The following is a 23,251-nucleotide window of genomic DNA, read 5'->3' on the forward strand; positions in this document are numbered from 1 at the left end:
ATTGTTTAATTGAGCTCTGTCTGTCTGTCTGTCCATCATTCCCCAGTGCTGCAGCTGTTCCTTCATTGACCTCTCCGGTTAAAAGGGGAAAGGCCCTGTGTGTGCGTGCGCATGCGTGTGTGTGTGCTCACACATGTCTGTGTATGAAGTGTGAATATGTCGGTGACAGGCCGGCTGCCGTGTGTTGTTCCCAGAGGCGCTGGTGTCCAGCAGCTGGGTCTTACCAGACTGGCAGCTCCCGCTATGCCTGGAGACAGACTGCCCCCCCTCTCTCTCTCTCACCCCCACATATGTGATCAGGGTGTTATTGAAGCCTTACAGAGCAGGTGTTTCCTTATCCTAAACAGTCCATCTTGGGGCAGTGTGAAGCCTATAGGACAAAGACCCTTTTTTACATTTAAATTATTTTTGTTTGAAATGTTGGGCATAAAGTTAAATGTATAAATAATAGCAGTAGGTATCAACAGACTTCAAAGCAATCTGTCCTATCAATCAGTTCTATCAGACATGTTGGGCTCAAGTGTAAACACTATTGGAGATACCCTCTCACCATCTCTAAGCACCCAGAGTGGTGTGGGTTATATACTGTACCTCTGAGAGAGGAGACCGACAGAACAGAGAGGGTGACATTTAGGCCCCACTGTAATCTGTTTGTCTATGGGAAAATCTTATTCTGAAAGCCATTACCGCCAAGGGCCCAGGAGTGGCCTTCTCAAAAAAGGGATTTGATGGCATGCTGTGGGGCCAAGTGCCCAGTAGGATAAAACAAGCCTTTCATGTCATGCTAGTGAAGCGAGGTTTGTTTGTTTGTGTGTGTGTGTGTGTGTGTGTGTGTGTGTGTGTGTGTGTGTGTGTGTGTGAATATGATGAGTGTCAAGGAAATGGGTGAGAGCCAACTGTCTTCGAGAGCCTCGTGCCATGGGAAGATACTCCCCCTCCACACCCACACACACACACACACACACACACACTCTAATAGTGTAATGCCTCGCCCATTCCTTGGAGGTCTGTAACCCAAAGGCACCGAGAGGGGCGTCGCTGTCTATATACGCAGCTGTCTCCCCTACTGCCGTAGACATACTGCCTGACTGGCTGGCCCATTGACTGACTGTCTAACTACTTCTCTCTGCAGTACTACTGCTGCTCCTCCACTCTACCTGTTTGTACCGCTGTGTGAATGTGGCTGTAGATGGAGTTGCCAAACATGCTGGTAAGTATGAAAGAAGGCTATTCAGTTCAGAATGTCTTGTCCAGGGAATTTGAGGTGTGTGTGTGTGTGTGCATGCATGTGAGAACTCAGCGACTCTTTGATTTCCCCTTGTTTTGCCGGCTGTACCAGATTGTGTGTGAATGTGCTGCTACAGATATGCCCCTCAAAGCATGGTAGCATGGTAGCATAGTAGCATGGTATCTGGGTGGTAGTACTGGGCAACACTGTATACTGAGAGCATGGGAGTAGAGCACTCTCCAATGGATTAGTGTTGTTTTCTCTTTCCCACTGCTTGGTGTTACAGGGGATGAAAGCATCTAGTAGACTAGGGAGGAGAAGGGAGGAGAGGGGTTTGTGCAGAGGTTGGCTCATGAGGAGAGAGGTGTGTGTGTGTTTGCAGAGGTGTGTAACGCGTGGATGTCCTGGGGTAGCCTCATGTCTTGGCTGCCGATCTGTAACCACAGGTCCGTCCACAGTCTACATCCCTCCAGTACTCCCCTACTGTATCAATGGGCTTACTGTGTTAGGCTAAGATGTGTTAGTTGTTAGTCACCTTGGATAAGGATGTCCTTCTAGCCAATAAAGGGACATGTAAACAGACTGGAGGCTTCTATCGATCCTTTGTTGAGGTGACTAATCTGAGCAATTTGGGTGTTCCTAGCCGACGACCGTTGCTACGGCGGAATGCAGTACTGGAGACAGTGGAGACGTTTTTCATGTCGACAGATTATCGTTAGGGTGTTTACGGGATGCACCAGGGCTGAGTGTGTGCTTTCTGAGTGTGTGCTTTCTGAGTGTGTGCGCTTTCTGAGTGTGTGCTTTCTGAGTGTGTGCTTTCTGAGTGTGTGTGTGTGTGACGATGCCTCCATGTGCTTTTTTATGTGTGTGTGTGCGCGTGTTTGTGGGCACTGACTGTGTGTCCAGCCTGTCCCGGGGGCCTGCTTTCCAGAGCCACCCATCAGGGCAGGGCAACAGGAAGAGGGAGCCCCTGATGTAAACACCAGTTTGCTTTGAACACACATAGCTTCACTACACCAGGGTATATACAGACCCAGTCAGGGCACACATTATACCAGGTCACAGTAGGCTCCATAGGCCTCTCTCCTGGCCGGGCCTGGGGCCCTATAGGGGGGGGGGCTATGGTGCTTGGGGTCTTGTGGGAACCTGGGTGTGTTTGTGTGTTTAGGCTAGCGGAGGTCATGCATCCATGTGTCTGTGTACAGTACCAGCCCTCTATGGCAACAAGCTCTCACAGTCTTACTGCAGAATCAGATGTCCAAGCCCTTAAAATGCCACATTTCTTTGTCATTTACTCCATAATCGTTAAGTTAAGGATTGGCTTTAAACAAAAAACAACTTCATGGTTAAGTTTAGGCATTCATTCTGAATAGTTAAGTTAAAGCCTGTTCGGGATAGGGGGCAGCATTTTCACGTTCGGATGAAAAGCATGCCTAGAGTAAACTGCCTGCTACTCAAGCCCAGAAGCTAATATATGCATATTATTAGTAGATTTGGATAGAAAACACTCTGAAGTTTCCAGAACTGTTTGAATGATGTCTGAGTATAACATAACTCATATGGCAGGCGAAAACCTGAGAAAAATCCAACCTGGAAGTGGGAAATCTGAGGTTTATAGTTTTTCAACTCATTGTCTATCGAATATACAGTGTCTATGGGGTCATATTGCACTTCCTAAGGCTTCCACTAGATGTCAACAGTCTTTAGAACCTTGTTTGAGGCTTCTACTGTGACGGGGGAGAGAATGAGAGCTGTTTCAACCAGAGGTCTGGCAGAATGCCATGATCTGATTATGCGTGCGCCCTTGAGAGCGACCTGCGTTTCATTGCATTTCTAAAGACAAAGGAATTCTCCATTTGGAACATTATTGAAGATTAATGTTAAAACATCCTAAAGATTGATTCTATACATCGTTTGACATGTTTCTACGAACTGTAATATAACTTTTTGAACTTTTCGTCTGAACTTTGACCTGGACTTTCCCGCGCCTCGTGAGTTTGGATTTGTGAACTAAACGTGCTAACAAAAGAAGGTATTTGGACATAAATTATGGACTTTATTGAACAAAACAAACATTTATTGTGGAACTGGGATTCCTGCAAGTCCATTCTGATGAAGATCATCAAAGGTAAGTGAATATTTAGAACGTTATTTCTGACTCCACAACATGGCAGGTTGTGGCTTGTTTTTGTGTCTGGGCGCTGTACTCAGATTATTGCATGGTTTGCTTTTTCTGTAAAGCTTTTTTGAAATCTGACACATTGGTTGCATTAAGGAGAAGTATATCTATAATTCTGTGCATAACGCTTGTATCTTTTATCAAAGTTTATGATGAGTATTTCTGTAAATTGATGTGGCTCTCTGCAAATTTGCCGGATGTTTTCGAGGCACAACATTACTGAACATAACGCGTCAATGTAAACTGAGATTTTTGGATATAAATATGAACTTTATCAAACAAAACATACATGTATTGTGTAACATGACGTCCTATGAGTGCCATCTGATGAAGATCATCAAAGGTTAGTGATGAATTGTATCTCTATTTCTGCTTTTTGTGATTCCTCTCTTTGGCTGGAAAATGGCTGTATGTGGTTTTGTGTCTAGGCTCTAACATAATCATATGGTGTGCTTTTGCTGTAAAGCCTTTTTGAAATCGGACACAATGGGTAGATTAACAAGAAGTTAAGCTTTAATTTGTTTCATTGCAGTTGTAAATGTATGAAAAAAAATAGTTTAGAATTTCGCGCTCTGCTAGCGGAACCCCTAGCCCTAACAAGTTTTAAAAGGATACTTCGGGATTTTGGCAATAAGGCCCGTTATCTACTTCCCCAGAGTCAGATTAACTTGTGGATACCATTTGTATGTCTTTGTGTCCAGTATGAAGGAAATTACAGGATGTTTTGCGAACCATTGCTAACTAGCGTTAGCGCAAAGACTGGAAGTCTATGAGAAGTCTACCCATAGACTTCCATTTATTGCGCTAACACCCAGGAGCAGTAGGGAAGCAGACTGAGCACAGCTGTTGGCTCACTCATCCCTCTCTATCTCTCTCCACCTCTCCCCCCCACCCACACACTCTCCTTCTCAATTTCAATTAATGTGCTTTATCGGCATGGGAAACATATGTTTACATTGACATAGCAAGTGAAATAGATAATAAGCAAAAGTGAAATAAACAATAAAAAAAATTGCAGTAAACATTACACTTACAAGCGTTCCAAAAGAATAAAGACATTTCAAATGTAATATTATTTCTCCCTCTCTCTCAAAATCTCTCTCATGTTCCTTCTCATCCTCTCTCAGGGTAGCAGAGACCCGTTGTTCCTGACAGGGGTGACCTTCCCTCCGGAGTACCCTGCCAGCCCAGAGACGCTAGTCAAGCTCACCGTCTACGATGTGAGAGACAAGGCCCGCGACAATGTAAGTAAACCGCTAAGTGTGTGAAGGGGCTGAGGGGGAGGGTGTGTACAGGGAGAGTGTGTGCTGGGGAAGGAGTATGTGTGGGGAGAATGGGCAATGCCTCAAATTGTTGTTTTCTTTGCTGTGCATGCCAAAGGTCTTTCTTTTGTGTGTGGTTTTGTTAATCTGGCTGCGCTGCGCTGCAAACACTTGCAGGGCGGTAGAGAGCAGAAGTTGGGAGGCCTTAAGTATGGTTGATCTATCATGTTACGCATTTGAAGTGAAGTCACAGGCCTTCACATTGAGTTCTGTCTGTGTGGCATGAACTGGGTCAAGAGATCTGAAAGCAAGAGTGAGGCCTTTGGTGATCTTCCCATGAGAATACTTACCCAGAGATCAATGAGAATGGGCATAGCTCTAGACATGGAATTCTGAATGTTGGTCGGTCTGGGTCTTCTGGTTCGGAACCCTTTTTAAACTGTCTTGAAATCATCTAATGGGTTCTCCAATATGAAACACTTTAGGCTTCCCTTGGATACTGGCTATGAAGGATTAATTAGCTATTAAGGCTATGGGTTACTTACTCCACGGTGATGTCATAGCTGTTGTATGGATTCTATACACTAGCTACCACTACAGCACTGTGACGGCACTACCTGGAGGACTGGAACCAGAGGGAATAGAAAGATCTGGAACAGCGACATCATAGCTATTGTATGAGTTCTATTTAAGCAATAAGGCCCGAGGGGGTGTTGCATATGGCCAATATACCACAGCTACGGGCTGCTCTTAAGCACGACGGAACGCAGAGTGACAAGATACAGCCCTTAGCATATTGGCAATGTACCACCAACCCCCGAGGTACCTTATTGCTATTGTGAACTGCATAGCAATGTAACTACAACAGTACTAATAAATGTTTTGTCATACCCGTGGTGTACGTTCTGATATACGTTCTGATATGCCACGGCATTCGGGGCTTGAACCACACAGTTTATAAAGTGCGTTACATATGCCACATGGTCATCTAGCTTATGTAAACGTGTATCTCACAGCTACATACACCTACAATACATATGGGATACATTCAGTCCCTCTATGCTTCTGACTTGTGGCTGTATCATATCCATTGTAGGGATTCTATGTTGTCAAACTGCCGATATCACAACATGTATTTCACACCTACACATGAGAACATAAAAGTATATAAACTGTTAGTTGAAAAAGAGACAACACACTTCACTCAGGTTAGAAAAATAGGTTTGTTTCACTCTTCCTGAGCCTCAGGTACTGTAGAGTAGTTGAATCCAACTGTTCTGTAAAAAAATAGCAAGTTAGCAACTTGCTAACAACCCCTCAAGCCTGGAATCTAAACGATGCAAGCTAGTTCCTTCTGAGGTCTTCATGTAATATTGATGGAAGACTACACCTATGTGAGGCCAAACACTGTTCAAACTCTACAATACCTTCACCGTGTAAGACTCGGTTAGACACTGGTCATGTCAAGCAGTCAGTTGCGTATCCCAAGTGGTAGAGTTCTGTTAAAAATGAATGTCGAATCGTTCGTGGCCACACAAGCTAACGCCTTGACATAAAGATATTTTATAGATGCCTGGTAAAGGCATAAGCTGTGTTACAGATATATCTGGGAGTGGTTGGCGGGTTCATTGTCCAGGCAGCTTTGGAGCCTATGGGTTTCTAGAATGTTCTGGTTCTTTGGTCTGTCTTTGTTGAGGGATGAAAATAAAGTGAATTTCATTGTTTACTGCTCACAAATGGGAGGAGTCATGAACCTTATTGAGACATCATCTTGGTCTTTTTGGTACAGCTACTGTCCTTGGATGTCCATTATAACCTCTCCTTTCAAACCTGATCGTAAAATCCGACCATCCATACAAGCATACCAGCATCATCCTTTATTCCATTTCTTAAAACATCCAAAATAATCAGAATACAGTAGAACAATGTTCCCTTTAATTCTTTGGGGCACTGAGCAAATTTCAGGTCTTGTGAGCAGAATTCTGTGCAACTTCTGGCCCAAGTTTACAGTGAACACTGAGGCTGTACCTTTTAAAATTTTGCCAGTAGCCAATAGGCTATTGTGGCTATTTGAGCATAATGTAGGCGTATATAAGCGGCCTACTAACAAAACCAATCTGAACTTTTTCACATGGAAATAGCTTTTGATTCCTATGATATAGCCTACCAGTAGCCTATAGGTTGTGTTCAATACAGGCCTACACTGCATCAGACTTTTAAAAATATTTTTACACTATGCAGGGAATCAATTCATCATTTTTGTATGATACAAGAAACCACATGACAAAATATAATACCATACAGAGAATTATAGCATGTAGACTACCCTCTGCCTATTGGCTTATTTCCGTATTCCATCCTGTGTAAAAATACAACACTACCCCATTAATTAAGGCACAAACAAGATTTTTACCTGACTCAGTTTTAAAAGACAACTTGAAATGTAGCCTACACGATTTGTGTTCTTGTAGGAAGCAGTAACTCCCCATTGCTGACCAATACTTACCTATAACTTGGCTAATAACTGCTATAACTAGTAAAAAAGATCAACAAATGTGCACATGTGCGGCTCTGCGCTCTGATCTGAAATGCGCATTTGCTGCAGGTGATTGAAAGACCGCTTGTGGGCTACCTGTCGATAGAATACTCCATTACGCTCTGTGCTCTGCCTACAACAAAATCACACTCAATCTTATGAAGTTAGATTTGTTTTGGTTTGTTGCATTGAAAAGGGGCCGATATAATATTGATTCGATCACAGAGAAAAACAATGATCTATATAGCGCATGGAAACTAATGTGGAGAATTCAGTGAGGTTCAATCTCTTGCGTCTCTTCACGCCATGGACACGCGCAGTTTAGAGGGAATATTAGCATAATAAAAGGCAGATCAGACAGAATATTCAACCTTGCTGTGGAGACTGTCTCCTGACTAGGGCCTGACATCCTGTCAGGGTTCTCACTCAAAACACTTCCATTCACTCAAAATAGTCAGACACCGTGCGCGTGCGTGCGCGTATCAGTGGCGGTTGTTATGGGGGCCATTTAAGATTTTTTTTTCTCATGAGCATGACCTTATTTCTATTACAGTATATTGGATTACTGTCATTCAGATTCCATTCGCCCTGTTCAGTGTAACAGCGATAGGTTTAGGCTACTACATGATACTGGAATTTTCCCTATACCCATCATGAGGTTGCTACAACATAGCCTATGAAGGAAAGTTTACAATATAGGTGCACACAGGTCCAGAGAAAAGGTGACAAGAGGTGACACAGTGACACATTCAATACCGCCTTGCGCACTCTTGCCTTCATCTAGCTGATATAGGGTGTAATCATTAGTCCAACAGTTGAAAATGAGAGTTTATATTATGTTTATCCCTGCTTTGTTGCGTTTGCTTCCGTTTAAGAAATATTTTTCAACCGACTCGGTGGAATGACCCTGTTCAGCATAAACACAGTTCAATTTCATAACAGCCACGTTGTATTCCTTCTCGTATCTATGCGCTCCCCTCCTCTCAGCTTTTCCCTTCACTTGTGGACTTTAAGGCACAACACATCAGCTGTATGTGACCAGGCGAAAAAACCTTTCCAAGCCAAACCATGTCATAACCTCTATGCACAGCCTACATCGTTGTCACCATATTAGCTAAAGTAACATCATAGTAGCTAATAGAACTAACATGTCAGTAAACCCGCTACATGTAGTAACGTTACAATGTACAGTCAGTAAGCAGTTTAGCACTTACACCAGCGGGCAACAATGGCAATAAATGAGTAAAAACCAAAAGCTTAACTTCCAGTGTTGTTGGATAGTCATAGCCAGCTAGCTAACATAGCATCTCTCTGTTTTAACAGGGCGTTTGAGTTAGCTAACAAATGCAGCTAGCTAGTTTTGCTAAGTAACTGAATGTGAAAAAAAGTATGCTCTCTCTCTCTCTTGTATGTGTGTGTGTGTGTGTTGTGTTGCTTCTTCATTTTGGAAGAAATTAATTGGTTAAAAAATGTGTTCAACTATTGACTTTCTCTCTATTTGAGTCAACTACTCACCACATTTTATGCACTGCAGTGCTAGCTAGCTTATGCTTTCAGAACTATATTAATTCTCTGATCCTTTGATTGGGTGGACAACATGTCAGTTCATGCTGCAAGAGCTCTGATAGTTTGGAGGATGTCCTCCGGAAGTTGTCATAATTACTGTGTATGTCTATGGAAGGGGGTGAGAACCATGAGCCACCTAGGTTTTGTATTGAACTCAATGTACCCAGAGGAGGATGGAAGCTAGCTGGCATCCGGCTACATCATGGAGTGCTGTTGAGGCTGTTGCTGTTAATGTGTTTTATTATTTGGTGACGTGATTATGTTTGGTATCATTTTATCTAAAAACGTCTTTTTTTTAAATGGTTTACAATTTTTATTTTTATGAAATTCACTGAGGAGGATGGTCCTCCCCTTCCTCCTTTGAGGATCCTTCAATTGTGTGTGTGTGCTTGTGTGTGTGGCCAAGCTGTCTGGTCTGCTTCAGGACAGGCCCTCCTGTGCCTTTCAGATCATTCCCTTATACCTCTAGTCTCCTCTTCTAGTCTCCTCATAGTCTTCTCCTCTAGTCTCCTCCTCTAATTGTCTCCACCACTCTCCTCCTCTAATTGTCTCCACCACTAGTTTCCTCTGGTCTCTAGTCTACTCCTCTAGTCTCCTCCACTAGTTTCCTCGACTAGTTTCCTCTAGTCTCTTCCTCTAGTTGTCTCCTCCTCTAGTCTACTCCTCTAGTCTACTCCTCTTCTAGTCTCCTCCTTTAGTTGCCTTCTCGTCTCCTCCTCTAGTCTCTTCCCCTAGTTGTCCACTCATCTAGTCTCCTCCACTAGTCTCATCTAGTCTCCTCCACTAGTCTCATCTAGTCTCCTCTAGTTTCCTACAGTCTACTCCTCTAGATGTTGTATCATATTACAACAGTCTCCCCCTCTAGTCTCTAGTCTCCTCCTCTAGTTGTCTCCTCTTCTAGTCTCCACTAGTGTCCTCCTCTAGTTTCCTCTAATCTACTCCTCTAGATGTTTTACAATTTTACAATAGTCTCCCCTTCTCGTCTCCTCTAGATTCCTCTCTGTCTCCTCACTCGCCCTACAGAGTACAATTAAGGACTTTCCCACTAGGCACATACTGTTTTTTCCACATAATTTCAATCTAATTACACTGAACCAACGTGGAATAGACGTTGAATTGACGTCTATGCCCAGTGGGTTGACTGAGTACTGCTCTCAAAGGAGACTTTGGTATGTACGAATCTGAAGGGAGAGACAATATTAACATTTCTAAAACGCCGGCTTCTTTTCTCCCCCCTTTTTGACTTGTCTTTTTCAACCCTTTTTTGAGTTGTCTTTCCTCTTTATTAGTGGTTTTCACAGCAGCAGTAGCTACAGTACAGTGGTTCCAGATCTTTCTCTTCCCTCTGGCTCCAGTGATCCAGTTCCCCTGTAGTGCTGTAACATACTAGACGTGTTGCTCTACTGGGCTGGGCTCAGCTTGTACAGCGCTAGCTGCTTGTCTTGGTCTCATTAGCCAGTGTGTAGGTGGTATGGCCGTGACCCCAAACACGAGTTGACACCCCGCGTCAGCCCCCCTGGTGCAAATGGGAGCCGATCAGCCAAAGCTCCAGTAATTTAATGTCACATTTTTGGTGATAGAAAAGAAAAAGAGCGATTTGGAAATGTGGAATAACGTGTGTGTGTGTGGGTGCATTTGTGAGGTTGTGTTTACAGATGAGCAACCAGCATTTTACAAGTCATATGCAGCTGGCAATTCATTCCAAAGGCGAGCACGTCACAGCTTCTAGTGTCGGTGGCGAAAAAGGCGGTTATTTGACAGACCACTAGATAAACATCAAATCAAATCTCTGGCGTCTTAAATTGGCCTGATGTGTGCTATCTTTATGTCCACTGCAAGGGGTTAGGTTGGCCATTGAAGGGGAGAGGAGGACGAGACGGGAAAACGAATGAAGCAGATTTTCTAGATGAATCCCTTAATATTCCAGGAGGAGCAGTGTTACATTTCATACTGGGATGATTTCCCTTTGCCTTCCAAGTTGTCTGAGATGTGCGTTCCGAGATGAGCCCTGGTGCTGCTGCAATGCTGAATACATGAGAGGACGGACAGAGCAGATGGAATGGTAAGAGGTAGAGTGGAGGTGGAGAGAGGAGCGGGGGGGGGGTGACGAGGCCTGTTCTCTCTGACTGAGTGATCTGCCCCCAGGCCTTGTTGTCAAGGGTGACAGGTTACCCAGAATTACCCAGATTTCCTCTGTGTATAGCTGAATCTCATGGGCATTAGATTGTACATTCTGATCATGTCCCCACTTGTTCAATTAAACCTCTACATGTCAAGAACCCCCCCACTCCATCCAACACAACGTATTGCTGGAAAAATGATTTTCGGGACGGTGAAAGATATTCCGTACTCCTCGTAGGCTGCCTTCGTAGGTTTGGATATTCAGACATCATTTGAGCCAGCGACCTCATGATTGCATGTTTCTTACATAATAGATATTATTTCTCCAGAGTACATTTTCCCTCGTAACTCAAATTACGCAAATTGCACAAACCAAACCTATTTCGACTACAAGACAACCTTCAGTAATTGATAGAGAAGATTCACAGTGAACTCAGACGACAGATCCAGAATAACAGACCAAAAGCCTACAACCCGCAAAGATTCAAATTGGAGGTGAAGAGAGAGAGCGACCGAGAGACGAGGGTTCGTGAACAGATCTGTGGCCAATTATTTCGCAAAGTGCAGAGCATCAGAGGGCACTTATCAAAGTAGAGGGGGAGAAGAGATAACGACAGGCTGAGATAGAGGCCGAGAAAGCGAGGGAGAGAGACGAATGAAAGCATATGGGAACAAACACAATATTGTATGCATTGTTGTGCGTTGTCTGTCTCGCATTCTAGAGCTCACTTACCATGTTGAAGAAGCTCGGAGACACGGAACACCAAACTATTATCGAGATCAGGAGCTTCTTGTCGGAATCAAACCGATTACCCAGCATCCTCTATGGGCTACGACGATAGGACGGCAGCCTGTAGATTGTAGTAGAGCCCTTGTGTGTGTAATCATAGGCTCATTTATCTCTACGTCTGGCCTCTGATGTTACGAACATGTAATGCGGTTTTCATTGTGTGTGCGTCATAGTAATCTTCAGATCATGAAGAGGGGATTTGATTGGGTTCTGTGATGTGTGATGCACAATACCGTGACGAACAATAGAGAAGCTCCTCTCGGCAAAGTATAGAAATGGGCCGTGTCCAGTCCTTTCCATGAAGACGCCATAACATGTATTCAAATACAGAGCGTTTTACTTCGTTGCTTTAATCAACGTTTTAAGATGGTCGCCCTGCAAACACTGACACACGCACCAGTCTTTATACTATCATTCAAGTGACACCCTCGAAGGTGTGGAGAAATACTTATTAGATCCAGGATGAGTACAAAGTAGCAGGGAGGGGTACTGATCAATGTGCTCCACCTCCAACCCCCTGGCAAAGCAGCAGAGACACAGGGGCAAGGCGTGCTTTCGCACTCCTCTCCTCTCTTCGCTTTATAGTGTGGAGGAGATGGTGCAGGAAAAAAGGCCCACATCGTGTCTAGCTGTAATTCACATCAAGTGATGTTGACATTAGCGTCATGTTCCTTCACTGGACAAGCGTCAAGAGTGCAAGACATGGCTCAATGGCACGTATGCATAAGCACCGCGCAATATACCATTCATTACAGTGCATGTCCTTCCAATGTACCGGTCATTGTCTAGTTATAGCCATTCCCTAGGCGCTCTATTTCTACAGTCATCTCTCCATGTGACCCAAGGGAATCATTGCTCCAATTATGTAGCTACTACTGATGCACTGACAGTCCTCCCCTAGTTTAATTGTCCCCGTCAATAATCATCATGTGTAAATGGGGTGACGTGGCACTTTTTGGGGCACGACAACGACTCGGGCTTTTCACCTGGGTGTCTGTCAAATCTGGAGTGAACAAGCATATTCTTGATACCATTTGAAAGGAAACACTTTGAAGTTTGTGGAAATGTGAAATTAATGTAGGAGAATATTACACATTAGATCTGGTGAAAGATAATACAAAGAAAAAAACTACTTTTTTATATATTTATTTTTTTACCATCTTTGAAATGTAAGAGAAAAGCCATCATGTATTATTCCAGCCTAGGTGCAATTTATATTCTGGCCACTAGATGGCAGCAGTGTATGTGCAAAGTTTAAATGGATCCAATGAACCATTTTTTTTTTTTTTACTTTATTTTACTAGGCAAGTCAGTTAAGAACAAATTCTTATTTACAATGACGGCCTGGGAACAGTGGGTTAACTGCCTGTTCAGGGGCAGAACGACAGATTTGTACCTTGTCAGCTCGGGGGTTTGAACTTGCAACCTTCCGGTTACTAGTCCAACGCTCTAACCACTAGGCTACCCTGCCACCCCGATTGCATTTCTGTTCAAAATGTATCAAGACTGCCTAATTTGTTTATTAATAACTTCTCAAGTTCATAACTGTGCACTCTCCTCAAACAATAGCATGGTATTATTTCACTGTAATAGCTACTGTAAATTGGACAGTGCAGTTAGATTAACAAGAATTTAAGCTTTCTGCCCATATCAGAGATGTATATGTCCTGGGAAATGTTCTTGTTCCTTACAACCTCATGATAATCACATTAGCCCAACCGTCTCGCGGGGGGACACCGATCCTGTAGAGTCCGTGTCAGAAGAAAAGAATGGATTTTAATCCCAGGTGTGGCTTCCAGATGATCATCTATACTTTTCTATTTACCTTGTCCGGGGTTGGGTACTTTCTAAATGTAATTTACATTTTAGTTATTTAACAGACACTCTTATCCAGTGGATACATTGTAATTTGTCCTGGTCCCCCATAGGAAACGAACCCACAACCCTGGCGTTACAAGTGCCATGCTCTACCAACTGAGCCACAGGGGACTAGTTACCTGTCCAAAATTCTAATCAGTTTTTTTTGGTGACACATTGATATCTTGATCATTTGAAGTCTATTGAAAGTGTGCGAGTTTGAGCACATGTCCGTTAGGCCTATGGACATTTTCTATTTTGATCAGAACAAATTATATTGAGCAATAAAAGCCCCGCTCGTGGTCTTCTTAAATTCAGCTGGTTGTTGACAGTATGGCGTACAATGCCACGGCATAGTTTAGAAGGGAGAAACTCCCTCAAACTTTTAGTCCATAGGCTGGGATCCGCACGATGCAGCTGTTGCAAGAGCACATTTATCACTGGCTGTCCACTGGTCACAAAAACAATACATGATGAGCAGGACAAGCTCCTTCAATTCAAACATTATTGGGTTAAAGTACACATATACTGTACAGTTGTGAACTGCCACCCACAACAACAATAGTCCACAAGGCACAACATATCTATTCAGAGAGCAGCAGTGTGATTCATACTAATGCACTATGTAGATATCTGTAGTAAGTTGGATCTGTATGTTGTCGTTCTTACCTCGAAGCATTTATTCAAGCAGTTGCACCATTGGAAAGACAGAGCTTTGGACCGTAACCACAAAAGCCTGTTCCTGCTCTTTTCCTGTCATCATGGTGGTCTCTGACTTGTGGTCAGACTCGTTCAGCCGTAACAAACTTAAACTTGTGTTTTTAAAAAATCTGATTTGAATGTCATTGAATAAACAGAAAGGTGTCCAATAATTATTTTCTCAAACATTCTTTCTGAATTTAAAAGTATTCCTAGAAGGTATCATCTAGTTTTTCCAGAAGTATCAGTTATTGGAGTGCATTCGTTTCTGGTAAAGTAACCGATTTTACAGTTGTTTTGTAATCAGTTACATGTAATCTGTTACTCCCCAACCCTGACCTTGTCATACTAGTATTCAATGACAAAGCCTTCAGTAAATGCTAATGGAGGGTGGATAAACCCAGGTTTGGGTTAAAGTGAGATTACTCTTTGAATAAAGTATGGTGGGAGGTTAAAGTACGTTATCATCCCGGGGTTCAGTTGTCATGGCCTCACGTCAATATAAGAGGCTGCTAATTAGAGGGCTGACTTGTGTTTTACTCTCTCGCTCTCTCTCTACTCTCTTTCTTTCAATTCAATTTAAGGGGATATATAGGCATGGGAAACATGTTTACATTGCCAAAGTGAAGTATATAATGTACAAAACTGATTTATTTTTTACAGTAAACATTAGGCTCTCAAACGTTCTCTCTCTACTCTCTTCCTTACCTCTTCTATCCATCTCCCCCCTCTCTTTCTGTCTCCCTCTCTCTCTGAATCATATTCAAAGTGGATCTTACCAGCTGGTGCTCTTCAGATCCCTCCAGAGGTCAGACTGTGTTAACGGCAGACGGTTGACAGCAGCCGGTAGACAGCAAGCCCTCCCCACTTGCACCCCCACTGGCCTGTCAGAGATAACACCTAGACATTCAGCCCCACAATCAAAGAGACCGGGTCAATACAGCCAATCAAAGGGACATACCAAGGAAAGAGCTATGTCGTGATAGGTCGGCAGATCAAAAGGCTGTTGTGACAGATAAGGGGGACTGACTGTCACCTCAAGGCTGAAAGGAAGCAGTAAAGGTGGCCTCCTCCTCCTGTTCCCTCGCCAGCAGTCCTCCTCATTGTGTCAGTGTCACTGTCGGGTTGAAAGCTAGAAATCTAAAGGGTCCTTTATCAGAGCTAGTTGCTTAATGAGTGACATCTTGACAAGTGAATGTGTCTCCACTCCCTCTCTCTCTCTATCGGTGGCCAAAGATCCACTGCATATGTAGAGGTGATGGTTTCTACCGATCGCTTTCTTATGCCTGAGGAGATGAGGAAATACCGGGTGGCGGAGGTGGCCACCATCCAAGAACATTCTGCCTAATGCTGACGGGGGGGAAATAAGTCCTGTTTAAAACTGCATCTCCAGCTAGAAGCTTGAAGGGACGAGTTGCAAAGAGGGAATGTAAACATGTAAGTTATCTGGTGCAACAACCCCCCTTTGGCTAGCCTGGAATTGGAACGGAGTGTGATTACTGTACTGTATTTGAAACAACCCCTGACTATGGTATCGTTTCCAGGGGAGAAAAGTATGTTACGTGATTGTAGGGAAGTACATGGAAGAGCCACACACTCTGTCGTCCGGTGCTTTCTCTCCCCTCCGTCGCCGCCCGTAAATAATTGTCACTTATGCTGCATTTAATTTCACTTCACACCGCAGCCCGGACGGCCGCTGAGAAAGATTGCTTTTGATGGATGGCACAATTAAATTTCTACTGTGTTGTATTTACCCTCCCCAAACTGAGAGAAACTGAAATTTTCACCTCACTTTTTAAAAATCCATCACAGGAACACACACAAAGACACAGCAACACACACCATGTCCCATATCCCATCATCGTGATTTGTTATTAATTCCTCCATGTTCTTCAGTGTGTTGACTTTATGTACTCCCTCCTCTCGGGCCTTGCTGCAGTACGATTCCTTTGTAATGGTTGTTCTCATTAACTCCGAGGAAGAATCCATAGAGGGGAAGGGGGAAATGTAGCCTACTTCCTTGTTCCTCATTGACGATATGGTCAGGCTTGGGTTGAGGTTAGGCCGCTATGATTTAGACCTGTGTAGACTGGTTTTGGTGCTGATGATGGCAGTTTTAGACTGTGATGCAAGCGCTATGAGAGAGAGAGAGAGAGAGAGAGAGAGAGAGGCAGAGGCTCGTCATTGAGTGATATTGAAAAAACTTTACATGAATCTGGCGTCTATCCAAACCTGAATGGAATGGGCCCTTTATAAGTTAGATAAATGTGACATGGCAATGAAATGTCCCTTCGCTATCAGAGGCCAGATATGGATAGACAGCCTTTCAAACCTGAATGGATAAACTCTTTACAAGTTAGATAAGTTTGACATGGCAATGAAATGAAGTGTCCCTGCCTTTGCCTCTTCGCCATAGCTACCGAATACAAGATATGAAAAGAGACGACGTGCCTTCAAGCTTTTCAAAGTTCTTTTCAACGTCTGCCTTTTTCCATTAAAAAGAAAATCCCGTTAACTTTATACCACGGCTGTAAAAGTGTTGAAGGCAGTCAGACGAGCACAGTTGACAATTGAGGAGAAGTAAAATAGCCTCCATCCGGGAGAGTGGAAAGTTAAAACTCGCTAATGCGTTTTCATTGAAGCCTCGTCTGCCGTGTCAAGCTAACACTACGCTTGCCATGTTACTCTGAAAAACCCCATCATAAAGAGGGAAATATCGCATTTGAGTGGCGACAGAGAAAATACTCCAGAATGTCAACTAAAGTGTGAAGTCCAAGTCAAGTCTTTCCAGACTTCGTTTGTCACGTCTCAATATAGTCTTGGTGCATCTATCTCTGGGTTGTTTGTTAAAGACAGTGAAATACCAGATTGCCTAATTGCATCACCCTCATGTCCATAAAACAACTTCAAACTCCATTTCTTGGACCTCAATCCAGCCTTGACACGTCTGTATCTTCATCTTGTTTGTTATAGGAAGTACATGATAATTGCATCACCCTCCAGTCTGCCGTGTACACAGTAATAAAACAACTCACTCTTTGCGTGAATATTTAGTTGGAAATTAAGTGTTGGTTTTATTTGGTGGGTGTGTGGGCAGTCGGATGGGAAAATGCTGTTAGAATAGTGCCACGGCTATTAAAACCAGTGGAGTAAATCTAAACAGAGGGCAGTAATTAAAATATGCTGAGTGAATACAGATGTCTGTCGGAGCCGCCACAAGGAGATGTGCTTCCCCCTCTGGTCCAATGCTAATGCAATCAGTGTCCAAGCTGGTAAAGTCATGTACATAAAGGAGTGGTTGGCCTTTCTCTAGGTGACAAGAGTTTCTGATTAGAGTAGAGTAGAGTAAAGGATAGAGTAGAGAATAGTGTGGAGGAGAATCAAATAGAGAATGGACTCTGTAGTAGCCTGTAGTATGTAGAGCAGGGTTCTCCAACCCTGTTCCTGGAGAGACATCCTCCTGTAGGTTTGAACTCCAAACCTGTTCCTGGAGAGACACCCTCCTGTAGGTTTTTGATCCAACCAGGTAATTATTAGAATCAGGTGCGCTAGATTAAGGTTGGAGCAAAAACCTACAGGATGTTATCTCTCCAGGAACAGCAGCGCACCGGGAACAGCAGCTCACCAGGAACAGAGTTGGAGACATAGCCGCGGGAAGTAGGGGTGCTGAGGGTGCTGCAGCATACCCTGAAAAATTTGAATGAAAAAAAATGATATCAACATATATATTATTTTCTTCCACAAAAGTTGTGCACTGAGCCTTTACCCCCAGCAGCACCCCAAAACATCTTCCCATGGCTTGGTTGCAGACTGGAGAACCCTGATGTAGAGGGTACGGTACTGTAGGGTGCAGCACAACATGACAGACCTCACATAACTAATTTATACATCATGACTTATACAGCAGGCTTTAACAGGGAATGATGTTATCCTCTCCTCCTTGTCCCTGTGGTTATTATGTCCTGTCTGTCTGTCTGTCTGTCTCCTCATCTCTGTGGGGATACTGTCTGCCTGTCTGTCTGTCTCCTCATCTCTGTGGGGATACTGTCTGCCTGTCTGTCTCCTCATCTCTGTGGGGATACTGTCTGCCTGTCTGTCTCCTCATCTCTGTGGGGATACTGTCTGTTTGTCTGTCTCCTCATCTCTGTGGGGATACTGTCTGCCTGTCTGTCTCCTCATCTCTGTGGGGATACTGTCTGTCTGTCTGTCTCCTCATCTCTGTGGGGATACTGTCTGCCTGTCTGTCTCCTCATCTCTGTGGGGATACTGTCTGTCTGTCTGTCTCCTCATCTCTGTGGGGATACTGTCTGCCTGTCTGTCTGTCTGTCTCCTCATCTCTGTGGGGATACTGTCTGCCTGTCTGTCTCCTCATCTCTGTGGGGATACTGTCTGTTTGTCTGTCTCCTCATCTCTGTGGGGATACTGTCTGTTTGTCTGTCTCCTCATCTCTGTGGGGATACTGTCTGCCTGTCTGTCTGTCTCCTCATCTCTGTGGGGATACTGTCTGCCTGTCTGTCTGTCTCCTCATCTCTGTGGGGATACTGTCTGCCTGTCTGTCTGTCTCCTCATCTCTGTGGGGATACTGTCTGTTTGTCTGTCTCCTCATCTCTGTGGGGATACTGTCTGTCTGTCTCCTCATCTCTGTGGGGATACTGTCTGTTTGTCTGTCTCCTCATCTCTGTGGGGATACTGTCTGTTTGTCTGTCTCCTCATCTCTGTGGGGATACTGTCTGTCTCCTCATCTCTGTGGGGATACTGTCTGTTTGTCTGTCTCCTCATCTCTGTGGGGATACTGTCTGTTTGTCTGTCTCCTCATCTCTGTGGGGATACTGTCTGTTTGTCTGTCTCCTCATCTCTGGGGATACTGTCTGTTTGTCTGTCTCCTCATCTCTGTGGGGATACTGTCTGTTTGTCTGTCTCCTCATCTCTGTGGGGATACTGTCTGTTTGTCTGTCTCCTCATCTCTGTGGGGATACTGTCTGTTTGTCTGTCTCCTCATCTCTGTGGGGATACTGTCTGTTTGTCTGTCTCCTCATCTCTGTGGGGATACTGTCTGTTTGTCTGTCTCCTCATCTCTGTGGGGATACTGTCTGTTTGTCTGTCTCCTCATCTCTGTGGGGATACTGTCTGCCTGTTCTGTCTGTCTGTCTGTCTCCTCATCTCTGTGGGGATACTGTCTGTTTGTCTGTCTCCTCATCTCTGTGGGGATACTGTCTGTTTGTCTGTCTCCTCATCTCTGTGGGGATACTGTCTGTTTGTCTGTCTCCTCATCTCTGTGGGGATACTGTCTGTTTGTCTGTCTCCTCATCTCTGTAGGGATACTGTCTGCCTGTCTGTCTCCTCATCTCTGTAGGGATACTGTCTGTTTGTCTGTCTCCTCATCTCTGTGGGGATACTGTCTGTTTGTCTGTCTCCTCATCTCTGTGGGGATACTGTCTGTTTGTCTGTCTCCTCATCTCTGTGGGGATACTGTCTGTTTGTCTGTCTCCTCATCTCTGTAGGGATACTGTCTGCCTGTCTGTCTCCTCATCTCTGTAGGGATACTGTCTGTTTGTCTGTCTCCTCATCTCTGTGGGGATACTGTCTGTTTGTCTGTCTCCTCATCTCTGTGGGGATACTGTCTGTTTGTCTGTCTCCTCATCTCTGTGGGGATACTGTCTGTTTGTCTGTCTCCTCATCTCTGTGGGGATACTGTCTGCCTGTTCTGTCTGTCTGTCTGTCTCCTCATCTCTGTGGGGATACTGTCTGTCTGTCTCCTCATCTCTGTGGGGATACTGTCTGTTTGTCTGTCTCCTCATCTCTGTGGGGATACTGTCTGTCTGTCTGTCTCCTCATCTCTGTGGGGATACTGTCTGTTTGTCTGTCTCCTCATCTCTGTGGGGATACTGTCTGTCTGTCTGTCTCCTCATCTCTGTAGGGATACTGTCTGCCTGTTCTCTTTCTGTCTCTCCTCTTTGTCCCTGTGGGGTTACTCTCTATCTGTCTGTCTGGCTGGCTGGCTGGCAGCATGTGTCTAGGGGAGGCATGGCAGAGTCAGAGTGTTGTTGAGTATTAATGTGAGAGAGAGAGACCAGACCACTCATCACTGAGAGCGACTCTAAACCCCTCACCCCGTCATCCCCACACCCCGTCAAAAACCTCTCCCAGCTAAACCTTTCCCAATCTCCTCAAGATGGGATTTGTCTAGATCAATTTCATAATTCATTTTTCATTTGGAAATGTAATTATATTATCTCTCACCATCCCTCCACATCCTCCCATTCTTCCGTCATATCCCTGATTGTTACAGCCATCACCTGCAGTAGCAGATTATCAGCCAAATGAATTACCGGGTCACAGGTGAATTAAACGGTTGGCTGACTCCAATCATTCCCTGGGAAAAGTAGCTTAGCTTAAGTTAGTTTTTTAAAGAAGGAGAGTCTTGCAGAAAATCAGTTTTCCCTTTCTGCCTGATTCCCGCCTTTTCTGTGAGGTAATGGCTTCCTTTGAGAGAGATGGGATGGAAAGTGCTGATGCAGGTTAGCCACGTGTGACGACTGCTATTTTCTGTGGTTAACCAAACTCCTGATGAGCTTGCCGTGTGTGTGTGTGTGTGTGTGTGTGTGTGTGTGTGTGTGTGTGTGTGTGTGTGTGTGTGTGTGTGTGTGTGCGTGTGTGAACATGAGCATGCGCGGGTGAGTGTGTGTACCTGCTTCTGTGTAGTGTGTGTGCCTGTTTGCATGCAATAGAGACACATTGCTTGTAGAACAGTGGTTTATGGAAGCACACAGACACAGTCTGCGAGGTGTTTTTGAAAGACTTAAAGCAAACCGTCCATGAAGCGATGGAGGCCATTTTCCCCCTTCCCTTTCATTAGAAACCTCACATACAATATTTCCCACATGGACAACCACAGCCGAGTTTGTAGCTGGGTCATTTCACAAAATGACTCCCTTCTGCGTCTCTTTGATATTTTATGTCGAAATTGTCCACTAATATTTGCGTTTTAAAAGCCTGTTATATTAAATGAAGTGCGCTTTAATTTACAGTAGACCACATGGAAAATGTAATACATTTTAAATTCACTGTCCCTAAATGGTCCTCTGTCCCCTTTAACCCACTTCACGCCAGCATTTTCCCAAGTCCTTGTAGTTTTGTTCTTATCTGCAGGCAAATGGCAGGTTTAATAGTGCAATAACTTTAGTATTTTCCAGGTCGTTCTCTCTTTTTTTTCTTTTTTTTTCTTCCTTTCTTTCAAAGAAAGACTTGAAAGCGAATGAGAACAATAGACTAGGATAGTGGGCTCCTTGTAGCTTTGTTGTCGGGTCGATGTTCGTCTCTCTGCACCCTCTTTGACTTCTGGGAGGTTTTAACCCTGTTAACCCAAGAATTTCTCCCAAGTTTTCACTATCATTGTAAAGCCCTAGTTATTTCATTGCTCTGACAAAGTCATTTCAAATTTGTCACATGCGCCGAATACAACAGGTGTACACCTTAGAGTGAAAGTCTTACTTACAAGACCTTAACCAATAATGCAGTTTAAAAACTACCTCAAAAGAAGAACAAATAAAAGTAACAAATAATTATAGCGCAGCAGTAAAATAACAATAGCGAGGCTATATACAGATGGTACCGGTACAGAGTCAGTATGCGGGGGAGCCACTTAGTCGAGGTAATTGAGGTAATACGTACATACAGGTAGAGTTATTAAAGTGACTATGCATAGATAATAATAGAGAGTAGCAGGAGTGTAAAAGGGGGGCATTTCATCTGATTCATTTTCAGAAGAAAAAACGACTTCTCCCTCATGTTAAGGTTAACCCTTGTTACGTGAACTGAACTCATAATATGGTGAAAATATTCCTTTGAAAATATTTTTTCCAAAAGAAACCTTGGGCCGTCTAATAGTCCAATCGTAAACCAGGTGAGCTGGTTCTACTCCCTTTGGCTGTTTTGTGGTGGAAAACTGAGTGGACGTGCATAACACATCAACACTTATACCCATAGACAGGTTCAAACCATTTTTATAAATTCTTAAAAATTGGTGGTTCGGGATCCCTTTCTTGACCTTGTGGAAGATCTGTTGATGTGCCGTTGAGCAGGGCGTTGACCCTGGTTGCTCCTGTGTGTTGCTTTAGATGGGAGTCTGTTAGATGACTGAATGCAATGTACATGTTGAGTGGCTTCACTGCATGTGGATTGTATGTTTTTAATATTCAATAAAAATACAAAATTGTAATAAAATAGTGTCTTTGGAAAGTGTTCAGACACCTTGACTTTTTCCACATTTTGTTACGTTACAGCCTTATTCTAAAATGTATTAAACCAATAAAAGTCCTCACTAATCTACACACAATACTCCATAATGACAAAGTGAAAACATGTTTTTATAATTTTTTGCAAATGTATTAAAAACAAAAAACGGATACATAAGTATTCAGACCCTTTGCTATGAGAATCTAAACTGAGCTCAGGTGCATCCTGTTTCCATTGGTCATCTTTGAGATGTTTCTACAGCTTGATTGGAATCCACCTGTGGTAAATTAAAGTGGTTGGACATGATTTGGAAAGGCACTAACCTGTCTATATAAGGTCCCACAGTTGACAGTACATGTCAGAGCAAAAACCAAGCCATTAGGTCGAAGGAATTGTCCGTAATGCTCCGAGACAGGATTGTGTCGAGGCATAGATCTGGGGAAGGGTACCAAAACATTTCTGCAGCATTGAAGGTGGCCTCCATCATTTTTAATTGGAATAAGTTTGGAACCACCAAGGTTCTTCCTAGAGCTGGCCGACCGGCCAATCTAACCAATTGGGGGAGAAGTTCCTTGGTCAGGTCGGTGAACAAGAACCCGATGGTCACTCTGACAGGGCTCTAGAGTTTCTGTGGTGATGGGAGAACCTTCTAGAAGGACAACCATCTCTGTAGCAGTCCAGTAGAGTGGCCAAAAAGAAGCCACTTCTTAGTAAAATGAACATGACAGCCCGCTTGGAGTTTGCCAAAAGGCACCAAAAGTCTCAGACCATGAGAAAC

General features: G+C 43.8%; 1 protein-coding gene across 12 annotated transcripts in view; it reads left to right on the top strand.

Annotated features, from left to right (window-relative positions):
- LOC135507014 (type II inositol 3,4-bisphosphate 4-phosphatase-like) overlaps positions 1–23,251 on the top strand; it is a 333,119-nt gene that overhangs the window by 171,414 nt on the left and 138,454 nt on the right. For 11 of the 12 annotated variants that reach the window (XM_064926488.1, XM_064926482.1, XM_064926486.1 and 8 more), the window contains one exon: positions 4,535–4,651. In XM_064926488.1, the coding sequence (XP_064782560.1) occupies positions 4,535–4,651 (117 nt within the window). Of the gene's footprint in view, positions 1–1,051; positions 1,211–4,534; positions 4,652–23,251 lie in introns of those variants that run through there. The other variant, XM_064926491.1, reaches the window with a different exon arrangement.

Source organism: Oncorhynchus masou, chromosome 20 (genome assembly GCF_036934945.1).
Source record: "Oncorhynchus masou masou isolate Uvic2021 chromosome 20, UVic_Omas_1.1, whole genome shotgun sequence".
Taxonomy (NCBI): Eukaryota; Metazoa; Chordata; class Actinopteri; order Salmoniformes; family Salmonidae; genus Oncorhynchus; species Oncorhynchus masou.